Here is a 26,996-nt window from a genome sequence, read left to right on the forward strand (position 1 = left end):
CAATTGATCCATAAGAGAAAAGAGATTAGAATATAAAATATTATTATTCTATGATTTGGTCTGGTTATGAAATATAAATTAATTTATGTGTCTATGGTTTGTTGGTGATAACATAGTCTCAATGGGCCTAGGGCACAGACTTAAAATCTGTTTTGTAATATTGGTTTGGTATCATTGGTATCAGCCACGGATATAGATATGGATATATCCGTGGTATCAACTATCAGACCACGGTCTTCTAAGATCGTATATCAGACCTATCACATCGGCACAGTCAAACATACATTCACACTATTCGTACCAATATTCCATATTTCAATTTTTATTTCCATTATTGAAAATCCTGTGCTGTATTGCCATAGAGGTCGAGTTCGATCAGTCTGGACTACCTACAATTTTATAATTTTACTTTTTAGGTGTATGAAATTCATGTGTCATGGCGGTGAGTTGCTGACGAATCTACCTACATTAATATATTAAATTAAAACGTTTTATTTTATCACAATGTATTTTTTGTTTTGAAAAATGCTAATTGAACGCATAAGTATTTCAAGATATTGATCAATTAAAATCTAAGATGTATGATAGTAATATTTAGTAATATGTAAACATCAATTCAGTATATTATAATATTATATTAATTATATCCAAACTAAACAATAATCTTATTTAGAATCCAATAGTGATCAATATTAACTAACAAGATACTTAACTAACACAACTGTATCGAGTTCAGTGATAACAATAATATTTTACTTGACCCAAAACAAGTAGTTTAGATGTTTTATTATGTAAAAATAGGCTTTACTATTTAATTAATTATACTTAGGGTCACCATCTATAACTGGCTATAAACTTGGATCAGTTTTGAATATCGGGGTACTAAAAATACTGTAATTGAAAAAGGCACTCATATTGATAACACTTTGTTGCACATGTTGATGACAACCCATAACTATTGATCTATGTCCAATGTAGACTTATCCATCTTTTAGCTTTTATAATTTATTTAAGACCTTTACTGCCACTTTTCTCTAGTCTTGATCTTAATATACAATTTTTTAGGTATTTTCCCATTCAGACCTTCATGTTCAGTCCATTCTAAATGTTTAGCCCTTTTATATATATTTAAATTGGACATAAGGTTACATTTACCTTGATCTATTCCAAATTCTTCTAGGGCCAGCCATAGATTTTCTCTTATAACATTGCCTACTTAAAGTTAATGAAACATAATATGTGATTTATAAAAATATTTATCAATAGATAATTATCTTATAGTATTTTGATGTTTTCAGGAATTATTAGAAGATGATGTTAATACTGGACCTTCAGAACTAGATAGAACATTTGTTTTTGAAGATGAAGGACATACGCTGGGTTCATTATTAACCTATATTTTAGAAAGTTTTCCTGAAACAGATTTTTGTGCTTATTCCATAAGACATCCGTCAGAAAATAAAATTTATTTGCGATTAAAAGTAAAAAATGGCTACACTGTTGAAGATATTTTCAAACGTGGTTTTCAAGAGCTGAATCAGATGTTAAATCACGTTAAAAAAACATTTAATGTATGCAATATGTTTAGTGATGTTGTAGTAGAATAATATACTAATAATAAATTTTTTTTTTTTATAAATAGAAAGCAGTTTCAGCTTACGAAGAAACTAAAGCTACTGAATAAGACTCAAGTTTTATATTGAAACCATATAAATATTTAAAAATTGTACTTAGCTAATAAAAAAAAAAAAAAAAAAAAATACAATAGCAATTACAAGACTTTATATCTGGCTTTATTGACCATGTGATGCGCAGAAGTTTGCATTTTTAATAATTCTTCCTTGATAAGACGAGTGATTTCTATTTTTGCTTTAGACACTGCTAATTCGTCAGTACTTTCAATAGCTAAAAATAGTTTACGTTCTCCTTCTGGAGGATTTTTAGGTGGTGGATAATAAGTACCTCTGACTGTTATTCCTGCTTCTGAATACTCTGATATTTGTGCTAAGGCCTCCTAAAATAATATTTTACATGGTTAACACAAATGAACATTGTATAGAAGTTTCTTACTCACCTTAGAAGTAACTCTCCACCTAGCTTGTTGAGGGAAATCATTTATTTCTAATTCTTCTTCATACTTTCTAAATATTTCTTCTACTCCTGCTTCAGGACTATCTCCACATTCACTCTCGCCATCGTCATCTTTTGGTTGATAATTCAGTCGAGTATTTAATTTAGCTGCTAATTGTTCAGCAACAGTTTTAGCAGTGATAACGGGTTGAGAACTAGCAAGACCCCCTTTTAATATAGCTTCTGCAGTTTGTTGTGATGCACCTTTAGCATCTGGACCAAGGTTTTTAGCAATATGGATACGCGAAGCTAAACGTTTGGCTAATTCAAGTCGTTCTGATGCTTGAGGAGTTCCATTTACTTCCACTAAAACACAATAATTTATTAATGAATTGAAAAATATGTTAGAAAATACAATAGAAATACATGGTGCCCTAAAAAAAACATATTGTAGAATAATATTTGAATAAAAGTGATTTTCATAACTATTTTAATATTTACGCTAAAAATTTCTTAAATAGTGTAGACTAGAAATAAATATTAAACATGGATAACAAAAATAATTACTCAAGCCGGTTAGATTTGGAAGTCCTATAGCACTAGCTTTTACTTCTTTCACGATTCTTTTAGGAGCAAGCATTGTTTCAATTTGTTGGTCAATATCTCCTTCTATGTCTTCATCATCAGAGTCTTGAAGACCAAGAGCAGCCTTTTGTAATTTTTTCTTTTCGTTAGCCATAACAGCTTCTGTTTCATCAAATTTAAATCCTTTTCCACTAAAACCACCACCTGTATGAACTTGTTTTCCTTCCTAAAAATATTATTATTGTTAAGAGGATGTCATTACTCGTATGTTTTCTCTCCATCTTACTAATATAATTACCAGTGTGCATATAGCAGAATCATTTTTATTTTGTTAGAAACAAGGTTAGAATATTATGTAAGGCAATATTTAGACTTTATTGATATTTGAATTTTTAAATGAGTTATAGCTATGTAAAATATTAAAACTTTAAAATGAATATAATTCACTTAAATATAAAAATATCAACAAAAGCTTACAAAGCCTTAGATAATATTCTTACCTTTAAGTTTAATAATAGGTAAATGTATTCAAATACCAAAGGTAACAGCATAAAATGGTATCTATTGAACACAAATTTACTATGTTTTGCATTAGTAAGATAGATACGACACATGCAGGTATAATATCCTTTTAATATTGTATTCTCCATGTATATGGGACATAGGTTAATTATTTTAATTGAAGGTTGTTGCTACTACTTTTAATGGTAAAGTATAATATGTAATCTAAAAATAGTAAAATAAATTTTGGTGTAAAAATGTTACTAGTAACTTTAAAGGTAAAAATTATAGATAAAAAAGATATTTTATACTTATAACTCAACATTAACTTTTTGAGTTGTATGACTTCTGATAAATTAATAACCTACAAGTTTTAGACCGGTGTTTCCTGAAGTGTGTTCTATGAGATAATCTTAAGGGTTTTTCCAGATTTATGTGATAATTGAAAAAATTATTTTATATTATTTAAAAAAAATGGGGTTCCATGAAACAAACTATTTCTCAAGGGTTCCATGGTCATAAAAATTTTAATAACCGCTATTCAGACTATGGGAGTATTTAAAAATTAAAATGTTTATCTGGAAAAATTGTATATAAAAAATATTATGTAACTATGCTTACTATATTCAAACAATATTGATTAATTATTAAGTTTTAAAATTGTAATTGAAAAAATGTGTATTATAAAAGAATTTAATACTTCTCAAGTATATAATTAGATAAAGGAGCACACACAGATTTTTTTTCTTCAAATTATAATTAAATAACTGGAATCATAACTATAAGAAACAATTTGGTTAAATGTAAAATATATTAATTAAGTATTGATATTTAGAATATGACATAATTTGGTTAGGGCTGTCATAATTGCCCATCTTTATGTTTAAAAGTTGTTCACTTTATTTAAATTAATTTACAATACAAAACATGTTATTTTGGATGTTTGTTTTACTTATAAATGTGTTATTTTTTGGATTATTAAAAATACTTTACAGAAATATTTTCTTAAAGAACAGATTTGAATCTTGATGGTGTGGAGATATAAAATTATAAGATTTTAAATATTTCAAAAAAACACTAAAAATTTCTGGTTCTACTTATGCAATCAATGCATGAAAACATAAAAAAAAATCGAAAATATACATATATGCTATGCTATTTTGTAGAGCAAATAACTTTTATAAATATAAAAAAGGAAATTATGACAAATCTGGTTGAAAGAGATGACACATATTATTTAAATTCCTCATAACTTATTGAATAACGCTAGTAAAATGTTAAACCTATACCATTTTTTTTTTTTTTTTTTTTTTTTTTTTTAATAATTGAATGTTCTTTCAAATTAAAAATAAATTATGTTGTGCTTCAATATAAAAATACAATTTTAAAAATGTTTTATATACCTATGTATGTAATTTATTTATGAAAACTTTAATATGAACAACTTATAATTTAATTTATTAAGCTATAATTTTTTACGATTCAAATCTTTTTGTATACTCTATTCCAAATAAATCTGGAAAATGTTCGACCAAAACGCGTCCAGTTTCACGCAAGTATGTCACGTGATCTACCGATGTTCTAATCATTGACTGATCATGACAAGTGTTGATAACTGTATCCAGTGAAAACGGACCTGCCTGCACGATATTTTCCAGACTTATTTGGAATAGGTTATAGTACGTTTAAATTTAGAGGAATTAATAATATACTATACAACATGTTAGTGCTACTTACTGCAGCTTGTTTTGCTTGGTAACGTAGCCACATGGTACGTAATGATTCTGGTACAGATACATTAGACGTTTCTAAAGCTCTTATTAGATCACCAGCAAATCTCTCTTGATCAGGTGAAACTAATGTGTATGCAAATCCTTTATTACCTGCTCTAATTTTAAATTATAATTCAAATTAATTAGTTTAAAAATTTAAAGTAACATAGTAAAAATTATATTTAATAATTAACATTTTCAATTTATTTGTTTAATCAATATAATTAGTAACTACTAATTACCTTCCAGTTCTGCCACATCTATGAACATAATCTTCATAATGATTAGGACAATCATAATTAACTACTAATATCAAATCTTTAACATCTAATCCTCTGGCAGCAACAGATGTAGCAACTAATAATTTGATTTGACCACTTTTAAAGTCAACTATTGTACTATCTCTGTCATATTGATCTATAGCACCATGTAATGACATACATGGGTAGGAAGCTTTTAATAATTTTTGTAGGAGCGTATCTGCATTCTCATGAGTATCTACAAACACAATACAACTTCCTTTTTCATAATAGACTCCTAAAACTTCAAGCAACTTCATGAATTTCTGTTCTTCTTCAACAATAACTACATGTTGTTCAACTTCTTTGGCAACAACACTTCTACCTCCAATCTAAAAATGTATTTAAATAAACATTTTTATAAAAATAAAATTGTCATAGTAAAAAAAACATACTTGGACTTCAACAGGTTTTTGTAATATACGTCTAGCTAAAGCTTCCATCTGACGAGGGAATGTAGCACTAAACATAACCGTTTGACGATCTGGGCGTATATTATCAATTACTCGCATTACTTGAGGCTCAAATCCCATGTCAAACATACGATCAGCCTCATCTAATACTACATATGTTACTCGTCTTAAATTGGTAACTCTGCCTATAATAATAAAAATAAATTAGTAATAAATCTACACTATAGCTATTTATTTAACTATTTGAGTGATTGGAAATATAATTAAAATCTTACCATTATTTGCAGCCAACATATCAATCATCCGGCCAGGAGTACACACAATAATTTCTGCACCTCGTTTTAATTCTGCAATTTGTTCAGATATTCCAGTACCACCATAAACTGATACCACTCTTAATCCTAAGCTCTTTGTAAACTTCCGTGCTTCTTTTCCCGTCTGCATGCAAAGTTCTCTTGTAGGAGCCATAACAATAGCTAAATTAAAAAATGATAAATTTAATTTTTAAATTTTTTTCAAAGAAACTATTATTTAAGTTTAGTAAATAAAGTTATCAATAATAATTATGTAAAACCTTAGTTCACTCTAATATCAAAACTAACAGTACAATATTGAAAATGGTGAACAAAAATTTGCTATGTCACACGTGTGTAAGACGGAGACAACAAATGCGGGTTCTACGTCCTCTTAAATCTCACAATAATTTTTTTAAATCTTTTTATAGGTATGTTAAATTTATATCAATTTGCAACCATTTTCTATTTTTAATAACTAACTTCTCTTTTATATTTTTAAATATAAATTTTGAGAAAATATGAATTAACTCAATACAGTTTTAAAAAATAATAAAACATTTATGTCTTTTCATTCAAGTATTTTATAGCAAAAAATAATATATGCCGAAACATTATTCTTAGTACTGCTTTAAATCATTTATACTGTATACTAAATGTATTATAAGGTATTAACTGAAACATCAATTTATTCTACTACCCACAAATTTTACAAAAAAAATATAATCATCAGTTAGGTTTTATTTAGAATTTAAAATGTTATACAAACTGTACATTTTTATCCTTTAGATAAAAATAAAAATATAACTGATTACTCAATATGTAAATACTAACCAATTGGTCCATCAGTATCTTCTAAAGGAGGTTGATCCATAATGTGTCTAAACATTGGCAATAAAAACGCCAGAGTCTTGCCACTGCCAGTTTTTGCAATACCTATGAGATCACGCCCAGCCATTATAGCAGGAATAGCTTGTGTTTGTATCGGAGTAGGTTTTTCATAATTATGTTTTTTTAAATTATCCATAATCTTTTTGCTCACACCACAATGAGCCCATACTTTTATTGGTCGAGGGCACCCTTTTCCTTTTACTCGAACACCTTCTAATTCCTGATAAAAAATAAACAAAATATTATAATAAACTATCACATGTATTACATTTAAATTACTTCTTTGTATTTTTCAATTTCTTCAGAAGTCATACGAGCTATTTCTGGAACTTCAACATAAAAATTTTTTCTAAATGGTAAATAACTCATTTCAGCATGATCAATTTTCGGTAATTCTTTTTTTTGTTTATTAGCTAAACTAGCTGCAGCTACATTCAAATCTTCTTGTTCTTCTTCAGACGAATACTAGAAAATTTATGAAACATGTAGTATCTATTAATTTTTAATTTATTTATTTTATACTTCTAAGGCATCTTGATTTTGCTCAATGAGTTCACCTCTGGTGTTATTATCTTTTTTCTTCGCTACTCCAGACACAATCACAACACCTGAACTAGTAGTGTCAACTCCTAGATTTTGTTTAAGGTCGTTTAATGAATTTTTTTCTGATAAATTACTTCGATGTCCATCTACTTTATTAACTTTACGTACTTCTTCTTGAACACCCTATAATTTAATGATTTTCACAAAGATTAATACTATTTTAATTATACTTTAAAATTTATCTAACATTTTTAAATTATTTATAATTTACAAACTTTAAATAAATAAAACAAGTGCTGTTAATTTAAACTATTATTTATAGTACTAACTTCTAAAAGTCTTTTAAAGATATATAATAAAACAGATTTTTTTTTTTATTTTTGGTGATGTATCAACAATTATTAAAATATTTAAAAAATTTAGAAAAGTTACTCCTCTTCTCTGTGTTAGACTAAGTATTGGAAAGGAAGAACAATCATGTGGATTCATAAATATACTAAACTACTATGTATTACAACACTTTACAATGCTTAGCGCTGAAAATATTAATTGTCAGTGCTATTTTTATAATTTTGAGTTCAATCTTATTATATAAAATGAATATGTTGACGCGGCTCGCCGATTGCTGCACTGTATGTATATTAATTTAAAACAATAAATACAGTAGATTCCCGTTATGTGTAATCTCAAGGGGAACAGGAAAAAGTTAGAGATATTGAGTTTTACTAAAATTCTTAAAAAAATTGTTAAATAATTGAAATGCTTAAAATGCATTATTAGAATACTTAACTATATACATATCAATAAATTACAATAATGAATAAATTTTTTTTTTAAATCTATCATTTAAATTTGTTTAATATTACTTATGTTTTTTTAAGAATGTAAAAATTAATTGTAAGCCGTAAGTGCATTTAATTTACGCTTATTTTCGATTTCACTATATTTTATACAAATAAATACAAATATTAACTACAAACGCGTGAAATCACAATCACTATACTGAATATATCACTTAAATTTTTGTTTTTACTAGAATAAAAGTATTATTTGTGTATTCAAGATAACAAAAAACGATTAATTTTATTTTGAGTTATTGAGAGCAAAATGCTATAAAGTGTAATGGTAGTTTCAAGGGGATTTAAATGTAGTTTGAGATAGCGACGTTCTACATATTAAGAATCTACTGTATATAGTTGTATTCTCATTTAGTGTAAAAGTTTTAACTTTCAGAATTAAAAGTGTTTTGTTTTAAGTTTGACAGGACAACACGATAAAATACTCAAGTAGGGATGTAAGATTATCTCAAGTAAAACTATTAATGATAATTAATTGTTGATTAACAACAAGTATAAATTAATAATTATTGGAATTATTTTTGAAATGTTAACCCTAATTAATTATTAACTAACTGTTAATTAATGCTTATTACAAATATCAAATTAAAAAAAAAATTGTCAACAGTTAAAATTTAATGATCATAAAACACAAGCTTAAATACTTAACTCGTATTTAATAATATAAGATCAATAAAATGAAAAAAAAATTTTAACCTGCATAAATGCATCTAAAGGATCAATTTCTTCTTCTTCAATCATTTTCTCAGCATTATTTTTTGCTTCCTCTTCTTCATCACTATCATCTTCTAAATTCCATTTTTTTGAAGGTATTTGTAGGTTGGCTAAAATTAAGTAATTAATTAAAATATGAAAATCTTATATAACTTGTTTATTTTGTATCAAGAATTATTATCATCAAAAACATGTTGGTATAATGCCACATATTTTTATGAAATTTTTGAAAATTTCAATTTTTATATTTAATGATAATGCTTTATAAAATTTATAAATATTTTAATTAAATTAAGAATTAAGTACTTGTATGCTATCATATATCAAAAAAAAAATATGAGAAATACCTAATTTTGTTGTTTATTAGCTGTTTAATAATATAAAGCTTTTATAATTTTATATTGGCCACAATATTGTTTACTGTTTTCAGCAATATTTTACAACTGAAGTCAGAAGATATAGTAACGATTGTTGCACATTGGTGCATAATACTAAACTACTGTTTTATATTGAGGTATGATAAGACAAAAATAGTTCAATAAAAATTAAAAAAATATTAAAATTAAATTTTTAACGTTTAAAAGACTTACACATAATTGTAGTTCGAACATCCTTTTTTACACTATCTAATTCTTTTTTTTTGCGTTCTGCTCTCCAGCGTTCAATACGCTCTCGGCGCTTTTGCATTTCTAATTCAAGTTTTTTTTGTTCAGTTTCCTGGAATAGGACATTTAATAATTATTATCTAAACAGAACTTAATATTTAAATTATTACCATATAGTTAAGAAAAAAAAAGTATGCTTAAATTTAGTTTAGCCATTATTCAATGAACAAAATGATCAATTTATCTGTATATTCAATTTTGACTGACTGCCATCAAATGATCTGTTAAAAAGACATTTTAATTAAAGTAAAAAAAAAAACTAAAGTTGGCTAAATTAAATTTTTGAACATATTTTTTTTTTTATTAAATAATTAGTTATTAAATATCTAAACCTTATCTGGATTGGTTGGATCAAAAGGTACTTCTTCAGGTTTACGTTCTGGTGATTTTCTTTTGTTACGCGGAGACCGAGAACGACGAGGAGATCTAGACTTTTTTCTGTCTCTTCTATATTAATAGATACATATAGTATTAATTTACAATTTGTATTAAGCACAATAAGACAAAACATTTAATTGTTAATTAAGTTAAGTTTAAACATATACATCATAAGTTAGGTGCTTAAAATTTTATTTCACATTAAATAACTATAAATGAGGATTCATATTAATTATATGCATGTAATCCAGACAAAATAGTTTACAAAGTATTAATTTATCAAGTTATATAGACAAATTATCTACCAATTTTATTTTATTAGTCTCCTAGTTAATCTAATTAAACATGTAATGAATTGCTCAAATAATATTGTAGAATCTATAGTCTTCTGACTTCTTACTAGTATCCTGAACATTTAAATTACAATATTAAAAATATTACCCAATTCTAAACATATATTGTAATATTTTATCTAACGTTTTAGTACTAGTATTACTATAAAAATAGGTTAAATGTCAAATAATAATTTACAAACCTTTTAATTCTAAAAAGAAAAATATAAATTAATAATATTATTATTATTAACACAGTTATACTTCATATTTTATTTGTATACATTAATTTTCATAGTAATTTATTTATAGTTTTTTCTATCTCCCTATTAATTAACTTATATATATACAAAAATATAGCTGAAATTTTAATCACAATATAATTATATACAAACCTTTTATTTCTAAAAAAAAAATATATACATATTAGTAGTTAAAATTGGCAGAGGTATACATATATTATATTTAACATTTTATTCTAATGATTAATTTTAATCAATAGGCATAAAAAAAAATAGTAAAAACATTATATTATACACAAGTATTTACAAACCTTTTATTTCTAGAAAACAAAAGTAGATATTCTTATTAAAAATTATATACATACTCAAGGGAGTTTAAAATTTAATTAACAAATTCTTACATTGATTTATGTATTTTATGACGAGGTGATCGAGATCGAGATCTACTACTACGACGATGGCGACGAGGACTCCGTGAACGACTTCTTGAGCGTTTACGATGAACTCTATCGCTGAAATTATAAAATAAATTATTATTTAAATCTTATTCATGTTAATAAAAATAACTTACCTGCCACTTCGAACCATAGTAAATTATTCAAAATGAATTAAATAAATTTTAATTGTATTTTCGTACAATGTATAGATTTGTTTACATATGCTGTTTGATTTTCATACATGTATCAGTACTTAATAAGTTATTATAGCAGTTGACAGCAATAAACATTCCATATTTAGTGTTTACCCTCGAAAATTTACCCACGTTCGTTTATACAAATCGATTATAGATAAGTAAGTATTTATAAATAACAATTCACTATTAGGATACAATTTACTGTTTACTGTTTAGAAATTTTAGAATACCTATTACCAAAAGAATTTAATGAAGAATTAACTGAATTAAGCATTTTGCATTCGAGAATTAAGATATCATTTATCAAACAGTTACAATTTGTGAATCAATGACAATTGAAAACGTTTTCGTATTTTGCGTTCCGGTAATTTTTTTTAAAATATAAAAATATTATCGAGAAAGGCCACACTGAGTCCTTAATACAATTCGTCATCTATTTCGTGATTGCACTGTATTATTGTATTTATCTATAGTTCATCCGTTCACCCATAGAGTATTACTCTATGGTTCACCGTGATAAAGCAAATTTTCTTAGTTCTTGTTACTTACGATTAGTTAATAGAGTTATTACACTGTACAATTGGCTTTTTGACGGGCAATTTCTTTTTTTTTTTAATATATTTAATTAAATTTAAATTTTTGTTTGCTTTGTTTTAAATATACTCAAAATTACTAAAACAATGTCTGGAGCAACTGCACTTTTTGGAAATACGGCTGGTAGAAATCAGTCAAAGAATCTTATTGAGTTTAAAGCTGGAAAAATGAATATGAGAGGTAAAATGGTGTATCCTGACAAAAGAAAGGGATTATTATACATTCATCAATCAGATGACTCTTTAATTCATTTCTGCTGGAAAGATCGTTCATCCGGTGTTGTTGAAGATGTAAGTTGTTACTTGTTATACCAAAATTAATTAATCATGCAATATGATTGCTGCATTTTATTTAAAATACTGCCTAAGCATTTGTGTTTAAAATATACTTATTACTTAATATAATATAGTTGACGATTATTAATTATTTTCGTTCCTTAATATGTATTTTAAGTTATGTTTAAATATCTTCATCTACCAATTTTTCCTAATCATCAATCAACTGAAATAATTAAATAATAATTTAAACTAACTTAAAAATTCTGCTGAATATGATATTAGTTTTGAAAAGAGTAGTGGATTTAGCCCCACTTCTCCTTTTTATACCAAAGTTTCTTGGTTATATTAGTTAATTTATTATAAAGTATACAACTTTATTATACATCGTCAGTATTACCTAATGTATTTATAATTTATGACTTATCACTTTTTGAAACTAAGAGTATTTTACTTATATTTGTATCATACTATCATAATAAATCTTACCTTCATACTATATTCACTTAGATGTTATTTAGTTAATTTTAAAGATATTCTTACTACTTTCTGGTATCAAACTATAAATTTTAAAATATATTTATATTGAAACTAGGTTAATTATTAATCTCATTACAAGGATCAATGTTACCTAAAATTCCATTTTCTATTAAATTTAACACTTGTGTAATTTTAAAATTATCATTGTAACATTAACATTAGTTACTTATTTGGAATAAAGCTTAAAAATAAGTTTTAAGTTTTAAAATTAATTTTATCATAGTTATTATTAATTGAGTATTGACAAGAACTTATGTATATTGATTTGTTTTATTTAAACATCTTAATGATTAAATAAGAAAAATTATTCAATTTAAATTATGTTATAGGATTTAATCATTTTCCCTGATGATTGCGAGTTTAAGTTTGTGCCTCAATGTACTACTGGAAGAGTTTATGTGCTGAAGTTCAAGTCATCAAACAAAAAGTCATTTTTTTGGCTACAGGTTATACATTTTAATAGTAAAATGTTGATAATAATTGTTTCATATTTTATTTATTATTTATTTTTGGTTATATATTTTAGGAAGCAAAAACTGACAAAGACGATGAGAATTGTCGCCGTATCAATGATGTCATGAACAACCCTCCAGCACCTGGTTCAAATCGTAGTGGTGGCACTACCCCTGGTTTGTTTAATAGTTTTAAATAGTATATCTCATATTTATTCATATGAAAATTTATAGATTAATTTTTATATTGTTATATCTATATATTCTTAATTAATTACTTAAAAATTACTAAATTATGCTCTTTAAATAATAAGAAAATATTTATTAATTCTATTTATATATATAAAAAAAAATACTTAATCTATATATGTATGAGAAATAGAAAACCATACTTAAGTATTATCTAAATGTATAAAACAAAAATGATTATACAGATTGTCTTACTGTATTTATTCTTGTATATATCTCCACCTTTTGATTAGGTTCTTCAATATTGTTAAGAAGTATATGAAAACAAATTTTTGTTTTGAGCTAGGTTAATCCAAAAATACTATAGATTTTACTTTTTGTGGCTCTACAATATTCAAATTTTTACTTATTAAACAAGTTATTAAAAGATGATTAACATGGTGAGATACTATACAAATTTAAATATATATTATAATTTTACCTATTGATTTAGATGGTGATTTGCAAAATTTATTGAGCAATATGTCTCAACAACAATTAATGCAGTTGTTTGGAGGAGTTGGTCAAATTGGAGGCTTATCATCTTTGCTTGGTACAATGAGGTAATTATTAAACAATAGTTATGAAATCATAATTCTTGAGTATTTAATATTTTATTTAGATCTAGTCAAACAGGGCGCTCAACATCATCAACTCATTCATCTAGTGCTCAGCCCGCAAATACTAGCAGCAGTACAAATACAAATAGTGGCAGCAATCGAACAACTAGCACTAGTTCTTCTCCTCCTCCTGCACATAATGTTACCACTGGATCTACAGGTGACAAAAAAATAATAATTTTATAAATTTTATAATATATTTATTAAGATTATTAATAATTTGTAGAAAATCAAGAACAAAGAGCTACTGGTATACAACTGAGAGACCTTCAATCTATGTTATCTGGATTGACTGGTGCTCAAGGAACAACTGAAAAACCACCAGGTCATAAAAAAAAAAATATTTTATTTAATAACCAACTGTATTTTTTGTTCTTTATATTAATTTTTATTATTTTAAAATACAGTGGATCTTTCAGCTGCTATGGATATGGAAAATTTACAAAGTGTAATTGAAAATACAGGTGCATTGAGTCAGTTAGCACAACATTTACCAACACCTGAAAGTACTTCAGATGCAACACCAACAAGTCAATCAACTCCTGATAATTTGAAAGATACGATTACTTCCCCACAGTTTAGACAAGTAAGTTTTACAATTTAAAACAAAACGTTGAACTAGTAGTGGGTGAGGAGCTAAGTTCTTCCAAATATATAATTAATCTCCTTAAAATTCGCTCTGTACTTATTATATATAAATAAATTAATACATATTTATTTATTATTGGAATTTTGATATTAATATTTACATTATAATACAATAGTTGTTAAAGATCTTTGACATAATCAATTTTCTTCTTTTCAAATTCAAAAATGATTAACCCTAAAATATTAAAACCATATTCACAAAATGTTTAATACATGGTATAATTTTCAAATTATTTTGACCCTTTCGAGTTATTGTAGGCATGTAAAATGTTTTGTTTATTTTTTAGTAAAAAAGTTCACTCTGTCAAAATACTTGAAAAGTTAATATAAGGTTCCTCATTAGTTGTAAATAATTTTTTCATTGACAACATATATTATTATTTTTAAATTTTGAAGCAGAATATTTTTCTGGTATATTTCAGTACATAAATATTGAAATTCAGATGAATAGTGTATGAGTTATAAGTATTTAAAGTTTATAGGTATGATAATAATCGTTTATTACTTCAATAATCTAAATTTTAAATACGGTAGAACCTCGTCCACCAGTCCATTTGATCCAACCATAGTACAGTAGAACCTCGATTAACCGTCAGTCTCGGGATCAGAGCTTTAATGGATAATCAAAAAGATGGTTAAGTTGGCAACAACATTTTTTTTAAACATAATACATATTATTTATTATTATTTTTCAGTAATTATGATGTACAAATACTTAAAATATTTGCACACAAAGAGACTAAAAACGTGAACGGTCAAGCGAACGAACACACGTGTAATATTATAACTAACTGACTTTTCAAAAACAAAATGCGATCACTATCACAATTAACTGTTTTTATCTCACCCATAATATATATATATATATACATATGTACCTATCGCGTATCTAGTAGATATTACCGGAAAGTTTCAGATTATATATATTATCATTTACAGCAACGTGTAAGTAGTCCGTACAAATTTGGTCTGACGGTTAACCGAGAAAAACAGTTAATCGGGGAACGAATAATTGAGGTTCTACTGTATTACCAATATGAATGCTTTAAAAATACATTCGGATTTTCCAATTTATAGTAAATATATTAAATTAATTTTCAGTTTACTATTTCCCTTTTTCTAATTTTTTATTAAATATTTATATGCATGTTTACTTTTGTATAATGCTTACATTCAAATTTTTAGTACATAATATATAAATAACATTTTTCTGTATATTCTGATAATCTGACCTTTTCTGCGTTTCAACCATAACCATCACTATTTATTATTTTTGGACTATTATTCGTTTATTTTCAAACAAAAATAATAATATATGAGAAATATATATCCATTATAATAATATAAAAATATATTCTTTGTTGAGAATTTATTTAATCTACTGTATTACTAATAGTAAAATAAATTACACAAGTACTAAACCTATGTCATACACCTTATCAAATCTTAAATCGTCATCAATTGGATCCAAACAAACTAAGATGCCTATTTAAAATTTATACAAAATAAATTATTAAATTAATTTTGTTTGTTAAGACAATTAAAACAGTTTAGAGTATTTTTTTATTTTTTATTTTTATTTTGTGAATAGATTTAAGCTGTTTTAAAAGACTATAACTTACAAACTTATTTTATTTTGTATACATTTTAAATGTGTATTTTTTTTTTTATTTGGATCCAAAGTGAAATATTGATAAGTTTATTTTGCATTATTTTAAAACCATATTACATAACATTTTTCTAAAAAATATATTTACTTTAACTATTTTTTATTGTCATAATTTAAAAAAAAAATACCTTTTGTATAGCAGAATAATTATTTACTTTCCCCCTTTTTTTTAATATTATAATGTATAGTTACAAGATAAATGCTAAGAAATTGTATTTGTACCCTGTCGAGGGTTTTTTTCCAATGGTTTTAAAAAACTCTGAGTATAAAAAGAAGTTAGAATATAAAACAACAAAAGTTATAACTAAAATTACTACATATGATGAAACGTTAAAATAATACAGTTAACTAGTTCCTAACTTTGTTTTTATAATACCATTGATCATTAATTTTAATAGCTTATATTTATTATTGATTTTAAAAAAATATTGCTTTTTCAATAACATTATTTAAAGTTGTTGATAATAATTACAATATTGTTATGTGAATAAAATATAATGAATAAAAAGCCATATAGAATCTGTCGTAATATTTTTGCTTATGATAACAATCATGTTAATTTGTTATAAAAGCTACTGCTAAATTTTTTTTATATGCATAACAATACACACAAATGATGAATACAAAACCTAATCTATTTAAAAACATATCATATATATAAATAGTTTCTATAAAAATGTGTTAAAATATATTTATATAGTACCCACACAATTCATCTATATTTCAAAGCATAATTAATCAAATAAGCAATGACCTGAAACCTAATGTTAGTTATAACTGTTATTGTTATAAAAATATTTGTTATTATTTTATCACATTGATTAATATTTAATTTATTAATTTATACGGCACTATAAACTTATTTCTTTCAACTTAAATTTTTTGTTTATATGAATAAGTAATGAAGTTGTAGATAAAATAAATAATAAATATAATATTCACACTTAAATATTGGTAGTGTACATAATTTCTAATTGCATAAATTATTAAATTTAATAAATTAATTTAATTCATACATTAGTATACCTATTTTAAGTTACTTAGACTTAAAATAGGTATTTTTTTTTCCATTGTAACCGACGACGCCATGGGATCTGCTTTCGCATTGTTTCCACGGCGCCGCCACCGTTTATTGACAGTATAAAATATTTATATATACGTAGGGGGTAGACGGGACAGGGATAGGTATTTAAGTTTTTATAGTTTTTAAAAATATATTTTTTTTATATATGTATCAAAATTATTTGTAGGCTGTAAGTATGTTTAGTAATGCTTTACAAACTGGCCAATTGGGATCTGTGGTTCAACAATTTGATTTAGGAGAAGGCGCAGTAAGTGCAGCTAATCAAGGAAACATGGAAGAATTTGTACGAGCTCTTCAACAAGCAAATATTAGTGCTGAAGAGTCAGATGATGCTTGTCCAATAAACCCAGAAAAACGCAAAAAACCAGATAATGATGATATTGGGTCAAAGTAATATTAATACCAATGTTTTATTATTTATTTTGAATGAATATGAATTTAGGCATTTATTACAGTTTTCTTATTCAATTAAATTTATAATATACTTATAATAAATAAACAATAAAAATTAATCCAGATGATTTATTGTTATCATAATTTTTAATCATTAAAAAAAGGTTTCAAATCCTCAAATAAAAGCTTGTCATTTTATTCTCCAGTCATCATTTCCATAAACTCTGAAAATAAAATGTAATTTCAAGGTAAGTATTTAATTTAGATTTTTAATGTTTTTATAATTACCATCAAAGTCAACTGTGCCAGATCCATCTGTATCAATCTCAGCAATGATTCCATCCAAGTCTTCTGGACCTAATTTGTCATCTAATGCTGCTAATATTTCTCTTAGTGTAGCAGTAGTGATATATCCATTACCCTCGCGATCATAAAGTCTGAAAGCTTCTTTTAGTTCTTCTTGCATAGCTTCAGCATCATCTTCTTCTAGAAAATGTGCAGCAATTTCACAAAACCCATCAAAGTTAACTTTTCCTGTTGCTATAACAAAATATATTAGTTTAATAAATAAATTCTTATTGGTACAGTTGTAAATATTAGTTTACCATCTGGATCAACTTCTTCTATAAGTTCGTTTAATTCTGAATCATCAAACAATTGACCCATAGTATTTAGTATGGTACTAATTTTTAACGTGTCGATAAATCCAGATTTAGAAGTGTCAAACATTTGAAACGCTTTTCGCATGACTTAAAAATAAATACAATTATTGACTTAAAATAATTATAATTTAAAATTCTAAAAAAATACAAGTATCCAAGTTCAGAATGTATTTGTGTTTATAAATATTCTTACAACTTTTTTTTACGTTAAAAATAATATAGTTTTTTTAGTTATTTCTAAGTTTGATGTATTATCTCATTATTTTAAATTTAATAGGTATGTCAATATGATTATGTACAGTGATGCCTGTCTATAATATGACCTGTATAGTTTTTTAATTTATATGAAAACGACTTGGGTTGGAACTATAAACAACATTTTTGATCGTGTTTCATCCATTAATTATTAGTTATTATGTATTAATAAACGATACAGGTTCTAAGCATAGAAAGATAGTATATTTGAGGATTATCTTTCAAAATATGTAATTTAATGTATGATCAACAATTTGTATATGATAAATAAATTAACAATCTAAAATTTATTACAAATTTACAATGATGATTGATCAGTATTTTGTATTAAATTAATTAATTTGTGCTAGTGTAGCGTGCAATATACCGCTCACATATAATCTACCCATTACTATTCAGTTCTATATTGGTAATTTGAAGGTGGTTCTGTTATTCACTCAGATGAGTGGCCCCCATACCGATCTTTAAACGCAGAAGAGTTCATTATGAAACTGTTAATCATCAAGAAAATTATGTTGACCCCTAATAGGTGCATACACATAGGGTGTTGAAAGATCATGGTTGGAAGCAAAAATATCTACCTATATTAAAGTGCTTATCTATATGCTTCAATCACACTTAGATCAATATTATTAGAAGATTTGTCGGAAAAGTGAACCAGATTTGTTCATTGCTTTTTTAAAAGATATGCGGGCTACATACATAAATAATGACGACTAAATTGGGTATAACGAAACTTATATGTGGATGTGATTTAAATTTGGAAATACATATACAACCCATCTTCCCGTGGTGTTTTTTGGGTAATGCTAAGCGGTTCAAAAATCGTGTTCACCAAAAACAGGCTGGTAGATCGCATGCTACACCAGAAACAAGCTGGTAGATTGCACGCTACACTAGCACCAATTAATTTGACCATAACTAACTAATAACTATCTAACACGAAAATCATAAATTATTTTATCCACCCTCTCCTCATCACAAAAATAAATAACTTAGTAATACATTAATAAATAAAAAAAAAATAATTTAATTTCTAATATAACATAGATATAATTATTAATTATATACAATTATTAAATTCATGAAATTATTTTTGATATGCAATGTATTTATTGTTTAACTCAAACCCATTTAAAAACCATTAGAAAACTGTTGATTCATATCTTAATTTTTCCGGCTGAATTATTCAGTATGATTAAAAACATAATGGATTGCAATCACTTTATGTTTAGTTCTCTAAAAGTCTAAACTACACAATAATAATGTATTAACATTTATAAATCATTTCAAAGAATGTTAAATACGTCAATATGCAATATTTACTCCAGCCAATTCATTATTTTCTAATGTATGTTTCTAAAATATTGCACGGGATAACATGTTTTTTAAATTGTATTTTATTAAAAATAATATTTTCATAAACTTATAAAATGCATGTAAAGTGAAATAAACTTTATATTACAGACTAACTACAAAGTACTTGACTAAATTTATTTTGGTTTTACAATTAAATTAGTTTAAGAGTACCTAATACATTTTAGAACTAGGAAGTTAATATTATAAAATAATAGAATAGAATGTATTTAAAAAAAAAAAAAGACAAAGATGTTAATGTACTCTTTCTCTCTAAATATTTTAATAATTAAATTTGATAACTGTTAGAAAAAAATAAATTAAGAATATTTAAAATTATTTTTTATATGTTGGATTATTAATTACAAACAGTACTAGCTATAATAAGTAACATTTATAATTTATGGTCGTCTAAAGTATTTAAATTTCAATAAACAAGTAACAGTTATAAACTATCTTATTTGATTAAAACATAAAAATAATAGATATAACTTTTAATGTATTGTTGCAATTTAACCAAACTAATATAATTTTCATAGTGAAACGAAATAAAACTTGGTTAAAATAAAAAGCATATTTTTTTAAATACATAAAATTTTAAAATACTTTTTAATTTTTGTATAAATTGTTTCAATTTAAATTCGTAAATGCTGTACTTATATTTTAATAATATAATTGGTAATATTTTGAACATATGAAATATAGTTTTTATATTATTTAAATGTAAATTTGATACGTAAATTAAATACGTCACAAAACTAGTGAAAATTAAATAAAGCATATTTTGTCATCTGATGTTGGTACATAAATGCATTTATGTATTTAATTTTTTAAATATTTTTTAATAAATGTAATATCGAATAATATACGTACATACTAATATTTTTCTTATATATATAGGCAGGTTACTAGTGTTACCTTACCTAGGTATTGTTCATTGAAATAAAAAAATAAATTATTTAATTGTAAACTTACTGGCTACTTTTTGGTCATCTTCGTCCTGCAACATAATAATACGTTTCCAATGAGTATAAGTGCCTCTTTATTATAATTTGTCTTAAATATTTATTTTACATAGATCAACATACTTACCATTTTGGTATCTGTCTGTGACGTTAGTATAATAGTATATAGTGATGCTGATGAGGTTTGTAGTCCGAATCCCTAGGTAAATAGCTGTTTGATGCCTGTGTTCTAATTGGAGGGGAAAGCTTAGAAGACCCATGAAGAAATATGGTAAAAATAGATAGGCATTCCGCTGGCCTATTCTTACACCTCTACGAATATGAAATTTATGATATCACACCCTGCCATACTAGTGAAGAAAATACTTAACGCTAATTTACACATCACTAGCGACTTTTTAAGAAATTGATCATTTCAAGCGAGTAATGACAGAAATTCTTTCATTCAACATTAAATTAATTTTATTTAATACATTCATAAGTTATGAAATTTCATTATTTCATCAAAAAGACCAGTTTTAGTTCAAATGTAATTTTCCGTTCAGTTAGTTTTTAATTTAATTGAAAAAAATTGGATCCATATTATGCATAGCTCATATATTTTAATTTCAGTTTACTTATGAGTTCAGACATGACGAGCTGATATAATAATAGGATACTATCTATATAGATGCATTTGCAAAATATGTTGTCATACCTACAGGTATCGTGGAACCGAACCATATCGTGCAAATCATGAAAATAGCTAATGAGCCATAACTAAACACTATCCTGATACGCCCACTACTAAACATATTTTTGTACTGCAATATAAATAAGCTTCATTCTTTAGTTTTGCTGTATCTATGCTATAAATTTGTGTTGATGTCAACATATATAGGAAATTGGTTGTAAAACTTACAGTTGGTAAAGTATTAACCTATCTATAAAATATATTACTAAGAAAATACTTTATTACATGATTTATATAGATAACATAATTAAAATTTCTATCGATTTAACTTGCATAGCAATTTATATGCTACAATAGTATAATATATATTAGCATTGAATATAAATAGTATTTATAATCAATGATATTAGCTATAAAAATATTTACCTACAGGGCTGCAGATGTATCATTTATACAAAGAGTGTTTGTATATAATTTATTATGTTTAAAACTATAATTTCCTGAAGTTTGAAAATTTTGTGATGATACAATAATTTGAAAGATAAACTTATTTAAAAATCAGAAAAATGGTTTTATTTTAAATTCTTAGCAAAACTATGGAAATCTGGTGTCTACAATTATTAAGCCAATAACAATGCAAAATAGCGAATATTTTTTAGATTTTGAAAAAATCGAAGAATGTCTTATACATTTTACAAAAATATACTTAAATTTTTAATAATGATGGTAGTTTCTGGTAGAAAATTGGATTTAATTTGTACTTAGATTTTTGGGAGATCAGAAGTAAGTTATTCAGTAGATAGGTACTTTTCAAAATTATCGAAGGAAAAAATTATAAAAATATTTACATTTTTACATACCACTCATACCAGTTTCTGATTAAATCGATTTGAATTTCATGCGTTGAAATTCAAAAATGAATGTTCGTAGGTATTTTAAATGTTCAAAATGTCTTTTTGTCTAGACATTAAACAATTTTCAAAACATTTATGCTCTTTTGAGCTACAAAGTACTAATATATGTGTGCATTTTTAAATTAAAGTTAATACTATTGATATCATTTTATTTATAAATCAAAAAGCTTGACATTCAATTCAAAGTTATTTCTACGTAATTTGTTGTTACATAAATTAAAAAATTTTTTTTAAACAATACCAAACCTACCACTCATTTTTTTATGTTTCTCCAAAACTTTTCAACATTTAACATATTTTTTTTTAAGCTATTTCGTTATTTTACCAACCAACATACACAGTTAAACCAGAACTTATGTAAATTATTATTATTAAGTTGAAAAAGTAAATATTTTTAATCACAAGTTAGAATTTTTTTAAATAAATAACCTCGTATTACTTCAAATAATTCAATATTTGGTATGGGTTTTTTTTTTTGTATTATTTTACTAAATAATACCTAAAATTTTTTAAAAGTTTAGTTTTCATATCTTCCATAATTGCAGAGTTATACATAAAAATGAAGCATAAACTCACTAGAGGTGGTATAAATAATTTAACAAGTTAGTTTATTTTTTAAATACAAAATGGAATCCCTAGTTAACGTAAAAAAAATCACAAAATAAAAATAAATAACAAGGAAATAAATGTTATGTTTATTTAATTAATTAATCAGATTTTCAAAGTTCCAAAAAGTTAGTCAAGTCTCAAGTGAGTACCGGTGTACCGCTCTACAGCTTTACTATACAGTAGGTTATAATGAGTGGGTTACTGTAATGGAAGGTATTAAATTTTAATTGAATGATCTAATATTATTGTATATGAAAAACGATTCTGAGCAGACGAGGTTTGAGAACAAAGGGCGTGATTAGGTTCATGGACCGTGGTGGGTCCCTAAGTAAAAATTTGAAAAGTCATTATGTTATGTAATAATAATAAATTATATAGGTACCTACTGTATAAGTTTTATTGAATAATTTTGGAGGATCTAATTTCATCCAAATTTAAAATTAAATTTGTAATATCTATTAAAAAATATTGTGTTAATATACCTATTTAGATTTTTTGTCTTATAAAAAAATCGTGTATTTGTATGTTTAATAATTTTTAACTAATATTATAAAAACTTATGAGAAACTTTCTATTAAATTTTCATATCTTAGATAAAATACATTTTTTTTGAATATTTAACTAAAATAATTTCTAAATTAACAAGATTATGGTGAATTTCAACAAAGTTTGAACTTTTAATGCTATGAAAAAATCATGTCCATGGATTTTAATATTTTTTAACTAATATTTAAACAACTTACGAGAAACCTATTATACTAAATTTTCAATCTTTGAAAAAAAATTTATTGACACTTATAAAAAAAAAAAACTAAAAAAATGAAAATTTCAAGTATCTAAAAATAGCTCAAAACAAGTCAAAATATTTTTTCACGCAAAGAAAATTATAAAATAAATATTTGGTAAAAATTTCATGTCTTTATGGTTAATAGTTTTTGAATTACAACAAAATAAGAAAATTGATCTATGACAATTTGTTAATTTACGTGTGAATATCCAATGACTAACTTCATACACTCATAAAAAATTATTTGTTTCCCTGGAAAACTTTTATGTTTTAATAAATGTATAGAACAAATTATGAAAAATTTTGTATTAATTTTTCAAATATTAGATATAAACAGAACATTTTTTATGAATTTCGTTAAAATTCTAACTTTAGACGTTCATAAAAAGTTATTTTGAATTTACGCTCAATTAATTTTATAGTTTCCAATAACATGAACTTATGAGAAACTGTATTACATTTTCAAGTTTTTTTGACCAATAGCAAATTTTTTTATCAATAATACCTAAATAAAAATAATAACTAAAAAAGTAGAATTTTTCTTATACCTACCTATAAATAATTCAAAAAAATTCAAAATATTTCTTAAATTTTATGTTGTAGAGATAATGCCAATATAAACATTCGGTGAAAATTTGATGAATCTCTACGACTTTTATTTTTAGTTACATAAAAAAATTCATATATCAACTTTATCACTAAGTATATTTTATATATTTATATACTCGTATACCATATTATTAATACATTATTGTTATTAAGTTTTGAATCAATATCATACCACCTTACTATAAAACAATGTGATTAAGTTCATGGTTTAAAATAAATACGTAGGTATTATAGGTAGGTAATATATTAAAATTAATTTACACATTATTTTTAAAATGTTATTCCATATAATAAATATTATAGGTACGTAAGAGTTTTAAGCTAATCATTATTACAAAATAATTATTTTAATAATAATATTGGATTTGTTGCTTGTTAATATAGATTAATGATTATAAAGAAAAATATTCCATTTTTTTTAATTTCGACACCCCAAACTTATCATCTAAATTCACTTTCCTAAAATAAAAGTTGCTAAAGTTAAAAATCGAAGCATTTTTACTGTCTTAAAAAGTTTCCCCAAACACACAAAAAAAAATATGCATCAATACATCATTGTAAAATCAATTCATTTCTTGCTTCGCTCAGTATCTAATATTGTCTATTAATAATAAATTAATAATTCATGCATGGTTAGGTACATTGTAGACATTACATTGAATAGACAAAGTTTAAAATTGAACAAAATTGTATATTTAAACGAAAAATCACTTTCCTCTAATGATTTTAGCTATATTATATAATACATTGTATGTTTTTTGGAAAATTTACAATCTATATTTGTTAATAAAAAGATAACCGACAGATACATATTCATTTATATTATGTTATTATGCATAATAACATTAAACATAAGCATTAAGCACGAAATAAGGGAAGTCATCTAGCGATGAAATCCTCCAAGATGTAGGTATAATTTAAAAATTATTTATTGTAATTTATAGAACATTAAAACTTTTTACTATTACCTTGGTACATTTTAATTGTAGGTACATACAATTTATTTGATGGACTCACTGGTAGGTTAGGTTACTTTCTATGCATATTCTATACATATTGAAATTTTCAAAATGTTTAAAATTTTAAACTAATTAACTACTTTAGCTATTTATTTTACAAAACCTTTTATTTTTATAACACATCAGAACGGCTTTCTGAGTTTTCTTATTATCTATATTGATATACCTAAATAGCTAAATAATTATTTTTAATCCTAATTCCTATATATAATTATAATTTTATAGTATTATTTTTTTTTATATAAAACAAATTAATAAACCTAATAAACCTTATACAAACCTACAAACCTTATACAAACCTACAAACCTTATACAAACCTAATTAATTGTTTATACAATTAAAAAATTAAAAAATCATCATTTCAATCATTTTAGAAGTAATAATTTAATTCATATAATTTATTCATTTGAAGAAAATTAAATTGTGTAATAATAATAGATGACTCGAATGATATTTAGCATGTGGTAAGCACAATAAACTAGATATAAAAGAGAAATATGCAGGTATTATTATTTATTGCATCAAAGATACCTACATGGCTATATGGCTGTATAGGAAATAAAAACGAAACAAGAATAAAACGTAAATACCTAATTTATATTTTATAATAACAAATATAGTGATACCAGAAAATATAGGTAATGGTAAGATTATATAAAACAATATGGTGTATTTGAACCATTAGAATTTAGAATTTTAAATGTCACAGAGTTATCATAATTTATTATATTCATATTTAATTGATAAGGCCATAACTCATAAGGGTTAGATTTTTATTTTTTACGAAGTTAGAATTGTGGGAAAAGATATTCCTGTCGTTTTGCTATTTAAATTTAGGGTATACCTATAGGCTATATTATTACCTACATTTTGTTTGAGATCATTCCAATATTTTTAAATAAGTTTTAGTGTAAAATTAAACAAAACATAATTTTTGAGGTCGAATATAAATACCTATGTAACTAGAAAAATGTGAATATAACATGTATTTATGTATTTTTAGTAGCATTAGTACTGCAGTAGGTATAATCCATGTAGGTATATTGTATATATCTAGGTATCGTATCATATAGGTACTAGATAAATAGATACTTAGGTATTAGTGGTATTACTATTGTTCTGTGTTCTAATATTATAATTTATAATTTATCTTTTAATTTTATAATTTCATAAAGTAATGTTAAACGTTTTTATATCTAAAACAATATTTTCTCAAATGAATCGATATTAAGTTATAACCCGTATGGCCGTATAGTATAAAAATTTTATTTTTACTAATTTTTTAATTATTAAATAGCTCTTTAATATGTTTTATAAAGATATTTAACTCCTAATTAAAAAAAAAGTTTGTGCAGTGCCAAATTGCCAACAATTTAATTATAATGCCTATGGTCCGATGATTGATCCGTATTTTTCTTATTTTTTGTGTAATAGATATCAAAATATATTATCGA

General features: G+C 24.8%; 4 protein-coding genes across 4 annotated transcripts; 2 read left to right on the top strand and 2 right to left on the bottom strand.

Moving 5' to 3' along the window:
• Positions 1-219: 219 nt before the first annotated feature.
• Positions 220-1,765, top strand: LOC113549471 (probable DNA-directed RNA polymerases I and III subunit RPAC2). The gene is made up of 3 exons (XM_026950791.1): positions 220-442; positions 1,299-1,571; positions 1,643-1,765. The coding sequence occupies exons 1-3, from the start codon at positions 437-439 to the stop codon at positions 1,682-1,684; spliced, it is 321 nt and encodes a 106-aa protein (XP_026806592.1). The 5' UTR covers positions 220-436; the 3' UTR covers positions 1,685-1,765.
• LOC113549468 (probable ATP-dependent RNA helicase DDX46) lies at positions 1,725-11,511 on the bottom strand. Its single transcript, XM_026950787.1, has 15 exons — positions 11,127-11,511; positions 10,957-11,067; positions 9,936-10,050; positions 9,529-9,655; positions 8,921-9,048; positions 7,347-7,550; positions 7,104-7,289; positions 6,768-7,044; positions 5,916-6,116; positions 5,623-5,825; positions 5,171-5,559; positions 4,894-5,044; positions 2,638-2,881; positions 2,075-2,436; positions 1,725-2,014 (listed from the first exon to the last, which is right to left on the bottom strand). The coding sequence occupies exons 1-15, from the start codon at positions 11,141-11,143 to the stop codon at positions 1,772-1,774; spliced, it is 2,958 nt and encodes a 985-aa protein (XP_026806588.1). The 5' UTR covers positions 11,144-11,511; the 3' UTR covers positions 1,725-1,771.
• A 214-nt stretch (positions 11,512-11,725) lies between these two features.
• Positions 11,726-17,812, top strand: LOC113556382 (proteasomal ubiquitin receptor ADRM1 homolog). Its single transcript, XM_026961284.1, has 8 exons — positions 11,726-12,073; positions 12,928-13,044; positions 13,125-13,227; positions 13,733-13,841; positions 13,901-14,058; positions 14,125-14,223; positions 14,306-14,484; positions 17,466-17,812. The coding sequence occupies exons 1-8, from the start codon at positions 11,870-11,872 to the stop codon at positions 17,691-17,693; spliced, it is 1,197 nt and encodes a 398-aa protein (XP_026817085.1). The 5' UTR covers positions 11,726-11,869; the 3' UTR covers positions 17,694-17,812.
• LOC113556389 (troponin C-like) lies at positions 17,807-21,219 on the bottom strand. Its single transcript, XM_026961296.1, is given in 7 exon segments — positions 17,807-17,916; positions 17,981-18,232; positions 18,298-18,441; positions 20,941-20,965; positions 21,058-21,087; positions 21,090-21,192; positions 21,194-21,219. Coding segments are annotated over 7 exon segments (609 nt in total). The 3' UTR covers positions 17,807-17,887.
• Positions 21,220-26,996: the final 5,777 nt, after the last annotated feature.

This window comes from Rhopalosiphum maidis, chromosome 1 (assembly GCF_003676215.2).
Source record: "Rhopalosiphum maidis isolate BTI-1 chromosome 1, ASM367621v3, whole genome shotgun sequence".
In the NCBI taxonomy this organism is placed as follows: domain Eukaryota; kingdom Metazoa; phylum Arthropoda; class Insecta; order Hemiptera; family Aphididae; genus Rhopalosiphum; species Rhopalosiphum maidis.